A 14,655-nucleotide genomic window follows, 5' to 3' on the forward strand; every position below is an offset into this window, starting at 1 on the left:
TGTATATCACAAGATCTTAGGTTTAAGATAAGATAAGTTATTTTATTGTCCCACAATGGGAAATAACAATAGCAAATCTAACCTAAAGTTAGTTCTAAAGCAACACAGAATGAATTTATCAGAAAGGCCAAAATAAAAAAAATAAAAAATTAGAGTAAATATTGCACAATTATTAATTACATAGCAAATTCAGGTAAAAAACAAAATATTGAAGTGAAACAGAGGAAAAACAGCAGACAATTTACTCAACGATGTGAGACAATTATAAAATATGCATGATCGTACAAGCAACATCTCGATGTAGCTGAGCCCTGTGCAAGTGCAACTCAGCACCTGAGAGACTAATGATAATCAGATAAATGCAATGTTCTGAGGAAATACAGTAGTTGATTTACTCAATGAAGTAAGGAAAATATGCAGTATGCATGATTGTACAAGCAACACCCAGTGTAGCAAAAACGTGTGCAAATTTACATTAGCATCTGAGAGACAGTGCACATGATTCTTGATCAGATCAGAACCCTGGAAATTATTAGCATGTTGTAAACACTTCTTGATTTTGTTTTGAATAACAGAGATTATAAAGTCCATAAGCAGTGATAAAGGACTTGTGGAGGCACTCCTTTGAGCATCTGGGGTGCAGCAGTCTATCTCTGAAAGAGCTCTCCAGCTCTGCAACAGCTCCATGCATGGGGTGGGAGACGTTGTCCATGAATTATGTTATTTTTCCTACAGTCCCTTTGTCACCCACCACCTGCATTGTCTCCAGGGGGCATCCCAGGACAGAGCTGGCCCTCCTAATGAGCTTAACCAACTGCTTCTTCTCAGCTACAGAAAAGCTGTTGTTCCAACACACCACTCGCTGGTGAAGATTCTCAGTCATCCAGGCCATGGTCATTCCAAAAAAAGTAAAAAACAAAACAACTGGACTTGTTTTCTGTAGTTGAAGACGTTTCGCTTCCATGAAGCTTTCTCAATTCAAAAAGTCTGGAGTAACGTACAGTACCATGCTTTATACTACTGCCCTAACAAAGGCCTTGTAATGGCTTAGATAACATGCAGATTCAACAGAAACAGGACCACCCCTTAGTAATGGGCGGTTGTTATAGCCATTAAACCAGCAGATTGGACAGAATCTGGTCCACTCCTCTGTAACGAGGAGTTGTTAGGGTTGTTGTTGGCCTGGCTTAAAGGAACAATGTTTTGATCACCTGAATGAGGGTGAGAACTGAGGTGATGATTGGCCGGAATTAATCCTATAGCTGTGTTGTAAGTTTTTGACCTTGCTATTATTTTAGCCGCCTGGTGGGGAACACACCACATCATATAGAAAACTCCAAGGACTTTGCAAACAAAATCAAACATTTAAAGATTGCACCAGGGGAAACTGGTGTCTTTCGATGTCACTTCACTTTTCACTTGCATACCTACATCAGAGGCAGTAAAAACAGTCAGGAAACGTCTTCAACAAGATAGTGACCTAAATAACAGAACTAATTTCACTCCAGACCAGATCTGTACCCTACTGGACCTTTGTCTTTCTACAACTTATTTCAAGTTCAGCGATCAATTTTACAGACAGAAGCATGGTTGTGCCATGGGATCTCCAGTGTCACCAATTGTAGCCAATCTTTACATGGAAGAAATGGAAAAGAGAGTTTTGGGAACCTTCAGAAGAACACTACCAAGCCACTGGTTTAGATATGTGGATGACACCTTTGTCAAAATCCAGGTAAAAGAGGTGGAAGCTTTCATAAGACACATCAACTCTGTGGACAACAACATCAAGTTTACCAGAGAGGATGCCAACAACAACAAGCTACCTTTTCTCGCTTGTTTGGTGAACATGGAAGGAGATGTTGAAGTGTATAGGAAACCCCCACACACAAACCAATATCTTCTTTTTGACTCATACCACCCACTGGAGCACAAACTTTCGGTCATCAGAACCTTACAACACCGGACCGAGCATGTCCCGACTAAAACAGAAGAGAAGCACAAGGAACAGAAACACATCAGAGATGCCCTCCAAACCTGTGGGTACCCTAACTGGGCTTTTGTCAAATCAGCAAGAAAATCCAAAAGACCCGCTGCAGAACATAATGGTGAGAAGAATAAACGCAAAAACATTGTCATCCCATATGTTGCTGGAGTCTCTGAAAAACTCAAGAGGATTTTCTCCAAACACAAAATCCCAGTACATTTCAAAGCAAACAGGAGCCTCAGACAGAGGCTGGTGCATCCCAAGGACAAAACCCCCAAACCTAAGATGAGCGGAGTGGTGTATGCAGTTCAGTGCAGTGAGGAATGTTCTGATCTTTATATTGGAGAAACCAAACAACCTCTCCACAGACGCATGGCTCAACACAGGAGAGCTACCTCCTCAGGACAAGACTCTGCTGTCACCTTACATCTTAAGGACAAAGGACACTCTTTTGAGGACCAACATGTTCACATTTTGGACAAAGAAGACAGATGGTTTGAAAGGGGTGTGAAGGAAGCCATCTACGTTAAGAGAGGAGGAGGCCTTAGGTTCCAACTCTCAAAAACTTACAATACAGCTATAGGATTAATTCCAGCCAATCATCACCTCAGTTCTCACCCTCATATGGGTGATCAAAACATCGTTCCTTTAAAGGCATACTATGCAACATTTTTCAGTTAATTAATGTGTTCCATACCGTTTTGGATGATTAAATGAGTCATTTCAGGTCGAACAAAGGTTTTCTCGGCCGCCCTGGTGGTCTGTGGGGGAAATACCGTACTTGCAATTGCAAGAGCCCTCGGCCTGCACACACAGGCTCAGAAGTCTCGTGCAAGACCGCGAGAGTCGGTCTTGCTTTACGGCGAGAACTCCATGTGTTTTTGCCCTGCCATTCACTATATGCACGTGCAAAAGCAACAACAAAGAACCGCGTGTTAACGTCAAATAAACATGCAAGCATATCGAGTTTTATTATTATTATTATTATTATTATTTATTTTTATTTTTTTTGAATGTTGGCGAGGCGGTAGCGTGAGTTTGGCGAGGCGGCCGCCTCGCCAAGATAGCGCTGCGGGAAACCCTGATGTTCATACTTTCACTGTGTTAGTCATTGTTTGTACCATCGTTTTTTTCCACTTTTCGTTGCGGTCGCCTGTCTGCTAAGCTCAAAACAACCGCGCCTGGCTTGATGGAGAAACCAGAACAGCTGAGCATCTTTATGACAGTGCACTTTTACTTTCGCCCTCTGGGGGGAGCCTCGCTGGAAAATCAACCCAGGTTGCATAGTATACCTTTAAGCCAAGCCAATAACGACCCTAACAACTCCTCGTTACAGAGGAGTGGACCAGTTCGGTTCAATCTGCTGGTTTAATGGCTATAACAACCGCCCATTACTAAGAGGTGGACCTGTTTCTGTTGAATCTGCATGTTATCTAAGCCATTACAAGGCCTTTGTTAGGCAGTAGTATAAAGCTTGGTACTGTACGTTACTCCAGACCTTTTTGAATTGAGAAAGCTTCCTGGAGAGGAAGCGAAACGTCTTCAACTACGGAAAACAACTCCAGTTGCTTTGTTTTTTACTTTTTTTGGAACAACACACCACTCCATAAAAGTCAAAGCCACAGAGTCAAAGAAGGTATTTATGAGTGATATTTAATATCTGCAATGCATGATAGGTAGCTAACTGCACTTGTTTTCCTCATTGCAATAATTGCAATTATTGACTAGTTTTGGGGTGACATAATTTATCTGTTTGGGTTTATTGGAAAGAAAAACATAGAATGCATCCAGATAAAGTCATTTGGGATGGGTACCGAAATCGGTACTTTTTTTGGTACCGATCAAATCCTGTCGGTACTACCGGGTACCGATTCACGTAAAATCAAACCATGTTTCGGTACCTAAATGCATTGCTGTGACACTGAGGGAGTAGAAGAGTGTGCAATATTCCATACTGAACATAAACACAGCATTGCACAGACAAGAGCGTGTTGACGTCAGTAGCCGCGGGTCCAGTCAACAAAGCATCGTTGATAGAAAGCTTTGTCTCCGCTTTTCAAAATGCACTGCAGAATACACTCGCTGCGATATTTGTGAGGGGAACTTTCCTCCGCAATTGCCGACTTCCTGTGAAAGTAACAATCGTGCTTGAGTTTGTCTTCTTGTAGAAGTGCTCTTCAACCACTTCTACAAGCTTCTCCAAGCTCTGTCTCCCAGACAGACAGCTGCCTCGTCCTGACAATTGCCTGCAGTCAGAGCAAATAGCACCGTTCCGCCATTGTAAATGTAACCCGCTCTGATTTACAAAGTGGGATAAATGTTGTTAATATACGTTTTTCTTCTCTGAAACTGTTGCACTAAAACAATTCCCTGAATTTTATACACATATAGCTTCAACCCCGTATTCACCTCATTCACGCTGTGCCTCTGATAGTTGTTGTTTTGGTAAAACCTTGTTTTATTATTACATTATTATTGAGGCAATGTATTAAAAGTCATAAATTATTTACTAAGGTTCATTTGTAGATCTAAACAAGTTTATATATTGAGAAATAAATTTGTTAATTTGAAAAATTATGGAAACATGTTTTAAAGATGTTGTTATTTTACTCAGTCAAATATACTTAATGTCACGTTGCTAATCTTTATTTCTGGTATTCCCAGAGACAAGCTGGCCCTGAGTAAGAGCATTGAGAGACTGGAGGCTGAACTTAACCAGTGGAAAGTAAAATATGAGGACCTTAGCAAGAGCAAACAGGAAGCCCTCAAACAGGTGAGAATGCAAGCATAGAACTCGGTTAATAGACTGCATCTGATCACTTCGCACTTTATTTCTAACTTTTTCAATTTCCCCTGGGACAAACACTCACTCATGTTTCCTCAGTTCATTCCCTTAAAGGTATATAGCCACATTATATGCTTAAAAAAAGACCAAAAACCATTTAATCATGATAAAATAAGGTTACATACACCAAGCATCCATCCTGAAAGTATTTTGATGGTCCTTTTTGTGGATAAATAGCCCCAGAGCCAGGTGGGATTAGCAGATAAAACAGATGTGGCACCATCTAGCGACACTATCATAATGTCAGTTTGCTTAATTAATAAATCAAAATTAAATAATGCCAGACCGAGCCTGACCCTCTGAAATGTCTTGTAGTAAAGCAGAAGCTTGCCGTGATCGAAGCCCAACTGTTGTTAATTGAATAAAACAATCTAAAAGCAACTTTGAGAGTCTCATATCAGAACATTTACTCATGTCAGTAAACTCTGCGTCACATCTGTGCAATCGGCAGGTTTAACGTCCACTTCATTGAACACCAAGCGACATACCGTCTTTTCCGTCTTGGAGTAATTAATTTTTTGCATTTTTTTCCACTAGATCTTGGAACACTCTTCATCGCTTTAGCTGGAGATGCTAATAGTCGTTAGCCGGTTCCTTGTTTTAACCCCTGCTGCGCATATGCAGTACATACTTCAGTTAAAATCATAAATAAACACGAAAGGCTTAATTTACTAACAAATTAAGCAAAAGCAAAGCATAAAACACCAAAAATAACAACTTATACGGCCGTAGGATATGCTAATCTTTCATAAAAACTTTGTATGCAACGAGAGTGAGCTTCTGATGTGTAAATAAATAAAAAGTCAAATAACGTGGCTATGCACCTTTAAGAATTTTGAGTTGGTCCCTGTTTGTTGGTTTCTTCACTTGTTTTTGAGAACTGATCATAGGTTCCAGACTGTTAGTGTTCTGATGTCATGTTGCATGTGTTTATTGATGGACCATTGTGTAGACAAGAGCCTGAGAGCTGCGTGGCGAAGGGAACAATATTTTCTTCACTTGTATTTTATTGTTTTTAAATATATAAATTATTACACATAAAACAACGTTCACAGAACAGGTGGTCAGTTATTAATATACAAATGTCCGTATTTTCCAAAAATCTTCATATTTTGCTTGTTGCAACCTTATTATAAATGTAAGTCTTTCCATGCTGTGAAATTCTTCGACAGTGTCCATCCAGCTCTTAACTGTAGGGGGTTCTTGTTTGTACCATCTGTATGTGATGGTTTTTTGAATAAGGTTAAAAAAATAATTTCAGAATCCCTGTTCCCATTACATAACCAAAATATAATGTCAGTATTGTTCTTGGCATGCAGCACCCCAATACCTTCTCAAAATTGGGACAAGTTGTGACACTGCCAGAAGAGACGTGTAAGACCCACATCCTGCTCTCCACACAGTCTCCAGCAGGGTTGGTGTAAGGACAGTGATGCCTTTTTTTATCTTTGGGAATGATGATTTAAGAACAAAATGACAACTTACAAACTCAGCAAGCAAAAACAAGGACCATGAAAACAGCAAGGAGCAAATCAGAGTAGGGAAATCATAACAAAGACTCCGACAAAGAGAGATAGAAAACCAGCTGTTTCAAATAGGGAAATAAAACAGAGGGCAAAGGAGGTGAGAGTATTTAGCACAGGTATATGACATGATGGTAATGAGCTGAGGGAGAGAAATTATCTGACAGACGAAGGGGAAAACAGAACAAGAATACAAAAGGCGCAGTAAATAAATAGACTTAATAACAAAATGAATTCCCTAATGACTGAACTAAAGACAGAAAACAGGCAGGTAGGAAAACAAAGAATAAACTAACTAAATTCATAATAAACAGAATACAAAAAATTACACGAAACAAAAAGGAAGGAATCCAATCTATAGACTTAATAACACTATAAGGTGAATAAATGATACTAAAAGCTGAAAAACTGACAGAGTGCACGATCTCCAGGACCCTAAGACTAAAAATAGTCAAACACCTGGGGATCGTGACAGAACTTGGGTGTGAAACTTGGCTGTGAGGCAGATCTGTCTGCAACCCCTCATCTGTAAACCACTCACTCATTGAGAAACCCAAGAATGTGAGCAGGGAGTTGGAGTGACAATGATGATGGTGGTGCAGCCAAAGTCAATGGTCCGTCCGTCTTCTTCCGCTTATCCGGGGTCGGGTCGCGGGGGTAGCAGCTTCAGTAGGGAGGCCCAGACGTCCCTCTCCCCAGCCACTTGGGCCAGCTCCTCAGGAGGAATCCCAAGGCGTTCCCAGCAGAGAGACATAGTCCCTCCAACGTGTCCTGGGTCTTCCCCTGGGCCTCCTCCCGGTGGGACGTGCCCGGAACACCTCACCAGGGAGGCGTCCAGGAGGCATCCTGACCAGATACCCGAGCCACCTCAACTGGCTCCTCTGGACGTGGAGGAGCAGCGGCTCTACTCTGAGTCCTCCCCGGATGACTGAGCTCCTCACCCTATCTCTAAGGGAGAGTCCAGACACACTACGGAGAAAACTCATTTCAGCCGCTTGTATCCGGGATGTCGTTCTTTCGGTCACGACCCAAAGCTCGTGACCATAGGTGAGGGTAGGAACGTAGATCGACCAGTAAATCGAGAGCTTGGCCTTTTGGATCAGCTCTCTCTTCACCACAACGGACCGGTACAGCGCCCGCTTCACAGTAGACGCCGCACCAATCCGCCTGTCGATCTCCCGCTCCATCTTCCCCTCATTCCTGAACAATGGTGTAGATGAAATAATAAAATAATTTCCCTCTGGGATTAATAAAGTATTTCTGATTCTGATTCTGAAGAGGCTGATGGAACTGAAGACTGAGCCAGGAGTAAAGATGAAGATGGAATTGGCAGTGAATAGGCTCTGGTGCCGTCTGGCAACTCAGTACAGGCGGTGGTGGTGGAAATACTGCTGCTGCTAATGGCCCAGGAAGCCCTGCTGTAGCTGCCACCATGGAAAAGCCAGGTGCGGCCGATGACGTGGATGTCCAAGGCTATGCTGTGTCTGTGGAAGTCCCACGCTGACAGCGGTCCCTATGGTGCGGGACTGAAGCAACTGCAGACAGGCAGGAAACATAAACCCAAGCCTTGGGAACGAGGACACCACCATGGGGCCACAGAGACATGAGTTAGTGCATCGGGCTGAGCTGCTGAGGCTGAAAATGAAACTCCGGGCTCAACTGTAGAGGCTGGAGCTGAAATGCTTGGCTGAGACACAGAGGCAGGAGCTGTTGTATCGTGCTGAGTTGTAGCTGAAATGCCAGACTGAGCTGTAGAGGAACCGGGTGAGCTGCTAGAAAGTGGTGTTCTTCTGCCAGGACCTTGAACTGAAAATCTGGGTCAATACTCCCTGGCAGATGAACTCCATGTTCCACCATCCAGATCTCCTCAGAGGTGGATGGGGGAAAGATTCTTCCCCACTCTCTCACCCAGGAGTCCACACGGTTAACCAGCTCTAGCCTCCTCCAAGGTAATGTATTAGTCTTCTGTAGTTGCTGGAGCACGTCTGACCTTGGCTTCTTTTAAAGGAGTGGTGGCATCATTGCATGAACTATTTAATGTAGTTGATATTGATGCATACGTTACTTCTCCAAAGAATTTCATTTTAGTAAAAGTCACCTTTTTGTAGGGGGCTGTTTTGGCAGGCCAGGTTTACCTCTTCAGTGAAAGAGCTAAGTATGGTAATGATATGTGGCTCTACCTTGTTGACGTCACTCTGATTGGTTATAATCATATTTGCGAAACTGATCAAACGAGCCTCCACATGCCCTTGCCCGCTCCATCCACACTTCTCAGAGCAACACTTTGTTACAAATCCTAGTGAAATGGCTAGTGGAAGTATTGGTGTTGCTGGATGTCAGATAGCTGAGGCCAAGCTCACCAAAGGCGTTAACCTGGCATCGCGATTCATCAGCCACACAGTGGGACCGAAGTACAAAGCCAAATACAGCACTGGGGCGGAGAGCTCGCTGCACAGCTGCAACAGGAACGTAATGCAGCTGTGCAGCATAGGGGCCGGTGGTTTAGTTGGTCACTTAGTCAGTGAACCTGATTTTTCAGTTAAAAACACCCTTCCTCTCATTTGACAGCATTTAGGAATCAAACAAACTTACGGGTAATGACAGTGTTGTGGTCGCGACCTTCAGTGTTGATACAGAAGTTTTTATATTCACCTTTGTTTAGGTAACAGTCTTCAGTAAAGTGCGCTGAACATAGTCTCAAATTGGGGCTATATTGAGTGGTACTTTCCAAATAAATAAACTTCAGCCACTCTTCTGTGATTCTCTCATCCTTCAGGAGACGGTGGAAACTGTTTATGGATATAACAGCTCCTCTTTTTAGTGGCCAGCCTCTTCTCAAGTGAAGTTGCGAGATATACTAGAGTGACTCACACCATTAAATTAGATGGTCGATGTATCAGCTGGGGGAAGGAAGAGAGAGGAAGTGGGGAGGGGAAGGCTGTTTGCTTGATGGTGTGCTTTAATTGGAGAAAATTAATTACGTAGATAGAAAGAAAACTTTCACACTGGGTTGGTGAAGACAAGGACCATGAAAACAGCAAGGAGCATACCAGAAAAGAGGAAGGGAGAGGAAAGCAGCACTTTAAAATAGGGCAGGAAACATAAGACAAAGCAGGTGAGAGTAACTAGCACAGGTAAATGACATGACGACAATGAACAGAGGGAGAGGAAGAGCAATGATCTGACAGAGACTAGGAGAAAAACAGAACCGAACAACAATACAAAAAACTCAGTAAATAAATTGACTCAATAACTAAATGAACCCACTAGTGACTAAACTAAAGACAGAAATCAGACAGGTAGGACAACAAGATCCAATAGAAGCAAGAACAAACTAAATCCATAATGAACAGAATACCCAAATAATGGCAGGAAACAAGAAAGAACAGAATCTATAGACAAAATAATTCTAAAACGTAAATAAACAATACTAAAAGGTGAAAAGCTGACAGAATATACGATCACCAGGAACCTTAGACTAAAAATAACCACCTGAGGATTGTGATATGTAATGTTTTAGTCATTGTTATTCTTCTGAGGTTTTAGCCACTGTTTCACTTGAGACGTGTGAGACAGCGCTCCATCATGCTGGAAATTCAGAGATTAAACAGTTGCTAGATGTTGGAAGAAGCTGCTTTGGGAGAAGGTTCTGGTCCAGCTCTTTGTTCTGTGCTTTGGGCAGAATTGTTTGGAAGTTCACTCCCTCGGGGAAAAACAACCCCACACATGGGTATGAACAGGATTCTCTGTTGGCACTACACAAGACTCATGGTTAGGCTCAACTTTTCTTTTTCAGATAACTTATTATCAAAATGTCTCAAACAATCAGAAGATTGTAATTCCTGCTTAATTTCAGCATATCTTTGATGGTTTACTTGGACAAAACAGTTTTTTCTGCTTGCCTTCTCTTCACAAGTCATTATCTTATGCGTGTGATATGTTGAGCAAGTTCTGCTTGTTGCTTGTTGGACTCTCTTAGATAACCTGAAGCATCTTTAGTGCAGCTCAAACCTCTTACCCAACAGTTGGTGATCATTTTAGCATAATTTTCCTGCATGTAAGGCCTTTTATGACACATCTTACCTCCATTTGGAGGTAACTATTGCTGATAAAAAAAGAATTGATTTAAGCCCACCTGCTCTGCAGTCACTCAGCTGATTAGGAGTTTTGATGTAAATTAATCTTAATGATCTTTGAATGCCTCTAATGTCCACACAACCATCAGGCTCTGTGTTTCTGCAAAAACCTTTGGCCATTACTCTGTTTCATTTATGAAAAGAGCTCTCATCTTCCTTGGATTGTGCTTACTCTTTATGTACTGGTTATTCATTTAAAAATATAAAATATTCTTAGATCTCAACATCACTCTTCAGGGATAATTATCAAAATCTTTCAATTTGACATTTCACATGTAAAAGGTTTAGTGTCAAGTAACAAAATGACAACAAATAAAGGAATTTAAATATATATGCTGTTGTTTAATAGGAAGCTGAATTTTTGCATTGATCATAAATCAATATTGGTCAAAATCGGATGTAAATTAGAATAGATAACAGTCAACAAATAGTAAGAGTGGGGTAGCTAGAGCTTTAGATTGGGAAGAAGACTTTACAGACCTCTACACTGTAAAGAACAATACAAGTGTAAGACAAACTATAGTCTGATTAAAGGTATACTATGCAACCGGGGTTGATTTTCCAGCGAGGCTCCCCCCAGAGGGCGAAAGTAAAAGTGCACTGTCGTAAAGATGCTCAGCTGTTCTGGTTTCTCCATCAAGCCAGGCGTGGTTGTTTTGAGCTTAGCAGACAGGCAAACGCAACGAAAAGTGGAAAAAACGGCAGTACAAACAATGACTAACACAGTGAAGGTATGAACATCAAGCTTCCTGCAGCGCTATCTTGGTGAGGCGGCCGCCTCGCCAACATAAAAAAAAAAAAAAAAAAAAATAATAATAATAATAATAATAATAAAAAAAAAACAACTTGTGGTTCTTTGTTGCTGCTGTCACGCGTGCATATAGTGAATAGCAGGGCAAAAACACATGGAGTTCTCGCCGTAAAGCGAGACTTCTGTAACCTGACAACAGCCAGCTGTATGTATCGCTCCGCCTAGCTCCACTCACATACATCTGGGACACGGCTCATTGAAAATGATTTCCCCAACCAAATTTTTGGTCTGGCCAATCAGGACGCAGGGCGGGTGTTTCATGGATGTGACGTAGTGGAGAAGCCACCGTGAGATTCCAACAACAATGGCGGCTCGCATCGAGGAAGCAAGCGTTAGCATTGATGCTGCTATTTCCTCCGTGTTGTCCAATCTATCTGATATTGTTTCATTAAAAGAACATCAGAGAACGGCTCTGAAGGCTGTTGTTGGTGGAAACCATGTTTTCGCCCTTCTCCCGACCGGATTTGGCAAGTTTTGTTTTCCGGGGCGCGTACGCGGACGCGCCCCGGAGCGGTTAGCGGCTAGCGCTAACCATATTGGGAGGCCTATTAGTCCTCAACGCAGTCAGCCCGGGATCGACTCCGACCCGCGGCGCTTTGCCGCCTGTCTTCCCCCTCTTCCTGTTGCTTATGCGAGGCGGATCGACTCGCGGACCGGGGGGGGGGGGGGGGGGGGTGGATGACTTTTTCTCCGCGGGGGGGGGGTGGACGACACGTTTTCCGCGGACCGGCTCGCGGAGCGGAGGGGGGGGGGGGGGGGGTGGACGACACGTTTTCCGCGGCCGCCTCGCCAAGATAGCGCTGCGGGAAACCCTGCACTAGAGCCGCAAACACATAAAAAAAAAAAAAAAAAGTTTTTTTTTCCGGCGTCGGTCTCATCAGCGTCACGGGTTAGCTTCGGTGTGAGTGGTTGAAATAGCACGTTGATAAAGATGACAGACAAGTGGCTTATCCAATCATATGCAAGGAGTTTTGATAAGGCCCAGCCTTCAGTAAAGGCAATGCCTATGGCGGTGTATGTGAGTGGAGCTAGGCGGAGCGATACATACAGCTGGCTGTTGTCAGGTTAAGACTTCTGAGCCTGTGAGGGCTCTTGCAATTGCAAGTGCGGTATTTCCCCCACAGACCACCAGGGCGGCCGAGAAAACCTTTGTTCGACCTGAAATGACTCATTTAATCATCCAAAACGGTATGGAACACATTAATTAACTGAAAAATGTTGCATAGTATGCCTTTAAGTTATTTGGGTTTATTACAATTGTGTTACTATTTCTGCACAATAAATTAAATAAGGGATAAACCTAGACAAAAAAGTACAAACAAAAAGCTCAAAACTCTAAATATCTACCGACAGATATGGCATGCACATTAAAATATGGTGCCTATACAAACTTTATGCGTTATAATAAAATGCTGATTGTCTAAAACCAAGTGCATTCATATGTCCTTTAATATTTTATTTTCTGCTCCTTAACATGACATCACAATAATAATGGCTAAAATAAGAACAGTATGTACAGTTAAAAAATAGTTTTGTTGAATTTGTTTTTGCATCTTGTAACCAAACATTGTTTGTAGTGGTGTCTTGTCCGGTCAGAGTGTTCTGACACAGTGTTCTATGATTGGCTCCAGATAGGTGCATTCATTAGCATTAGGGTTGGTTGCCTTTAAGAATGTGATTTGGCCTTGTCTGAACAGTCCAGCTGCATAGATTGCTTAGAGTTAGAGCAGAAACGGAAAGTTGCAAGTGGCTTGACACAATGTGGACAGAAGTTGTCATTTAGATTTGTTTCCTGAACAAAGAAATATTACTGTATAACCCACTAGGAGGTGCTCCAGCCCCACAGGCAGGAGGAGGATGGAATGATAAAAACACTGGTCAAACTAACAGGTGTCAAAGGGGAAAAAAATTATGTGAAACCTAATTTAAATAGCAACTACAAACTTAGGTATTCTTAAAAAGGGTTTAGAGAGGATGAGAAGAAGATTGGGATGGGTGTTCTCAGCAGAAGGCATAGAGGGGCCAGATGAAACCCGCCAAAATTGGAATTAAGAAGAAGCCTTGGAACTGGCTTGGGAACAACATATTTATCATTATAAAGGACCTAGGTTTATGTATTGGCTTCTTTTGGATCCGAACATTTTCTCCAAAATGCTGAAATATATTGCAACACCTGGAAGACCTGTTTTGTAACATCTTTTTCTGTTTCTCCCTTTTGACACCGTTTAGTTGAACCTAATGAAGGAAATGCATCAGGATGAACTGGGCCGCATATCGGAAGACTTGGAGGATGAACTGGGAGCTCGGACCAGTATGGACAAGAAACTGGCAGAGCTACGAGCTGAGGTAAGCAGGTCAGCAAAGAAAGGTCTGTGTTCTTGTACTTGCAGCTGAGCGACAACATTTTTTGCTCATTTTACTAGTAAAGTGAGAACTTTCATGTAAAGCGAGGACCTTTTTTTAGTCCTTACTTTTTTGTACTAGGGGTCATGTTTAGCACTAAGGTCTCAATTAGGTTTAGGTTAGGTTAGACCATTGCATGGCTTGGAAATGAATGGAAGTCTAAGGAAGTCAAGGTAAGGTAAGGTCTTCACTTTGTACTTTAAACAACGATGTGTGTGTTTGTGTTGTGGGCAATAATGATAACCAATTTCCCAGTTACTTATTGAATAAAAGGAAATGGTGATTCCATCAAGTTTCAGCAAGTTCCAGCACCGCAGCCTGCCCCTTTGTCTGCTCCCAGCCCTGGTCTCCTGTGAATCTGTGCCTACCTCCTCCTCACACTCTGCTATATTGACTGACCAGACCAGACGTAACATCAAACAGTTTACAGTCTCACACAGAAAATATGCAACCGTTGATCTTGATTGACCGTCTCCTTCCTTAATGCAATTATGTTCAGATGTTTTCGAGGGAAATAGATCAGAGGTGATTTTAGGACCCCAAGCTGTAATGCTTCCATTTACATTTTGTTAGGGAGTTTCCTGGCCATTGGGCTCATCATTTCTTCTTTGGTATTAATTGGGACAGATGACATGGTGCTCTCTCATGCAAAAGATTTATAGATCATCGTTAGACTGGGTTATCGGAAAAAGTTATATTTGAATTGGATTTTGATTCCAGCCTTTATTGATTGCAGAGTTCTTGGCCAGAACTGTCAATAAGCTCCCTTGTACTTCATTGTCAACGAACTGCAAACTTATAAGTTTACACTGACTTTCTTCCTGCTGAATATCAGTCCCTATCAACCCATTCTGAAAAAATCTTTGACCTGTATATTATGCTCTATTAAAGGATTTCGTATTGTATTAGTTGTCAATTTGGGTTTCTAGTCATTTTGAAAGTTTTTAAACATA

The 14,655-nt window shown here is 42.1% G+C and overlaps 1 protein-coding gene across 3 annotated transcripts in view; it reads left to right on the forward strand.

Annotated features, from left to right (window-relative positions):
- Positions 1 to 14,655, forward strand: part of ccdc102a (coiled-coil domain containing 102A) — a 102,868-nt gene that overhangs the window by 42,845 nt on the left and 45,368 nt on the right. For all 3 annotated transcript variants that reach the window (XM_021312341.2, XM_021312343.2, XM_012855610.3), the window contains exons 5-6: positions 4,649 to 4,757; positions 13,529 to 13,645. In XM_021312341.2, coding sequence (XP_021168016.2) covers positions 4,649 to 4,757; positions 13,529 to 13,645 — 226 coding nt within the window. The remainder of the gene's footprint in view (positions 1 to 4,648; positions 4,758 to 13,528; positions 13,646 to 14,655) is intronic.

The sequence above is a fragment of the Fundulus heteroclitus genome, unplaced genomic scaffold (genome assembly GCF_011125445.2).
Source record: "Fundulus heteroclitus isolate FHET01 unplaced genomic scaffold, MU-UCD_Fhet_4.1 scaffold_57, whole genome shotgun sequence".
In the NCBI taxonomy this organism is placed as follows: domain Eukaryota; kingdom Metazoa; phylum Chordata; class Actinopteri; order Cyprinodontiformes; family Fundulidae; genus Fundulus; species Fundulus heteroclitus.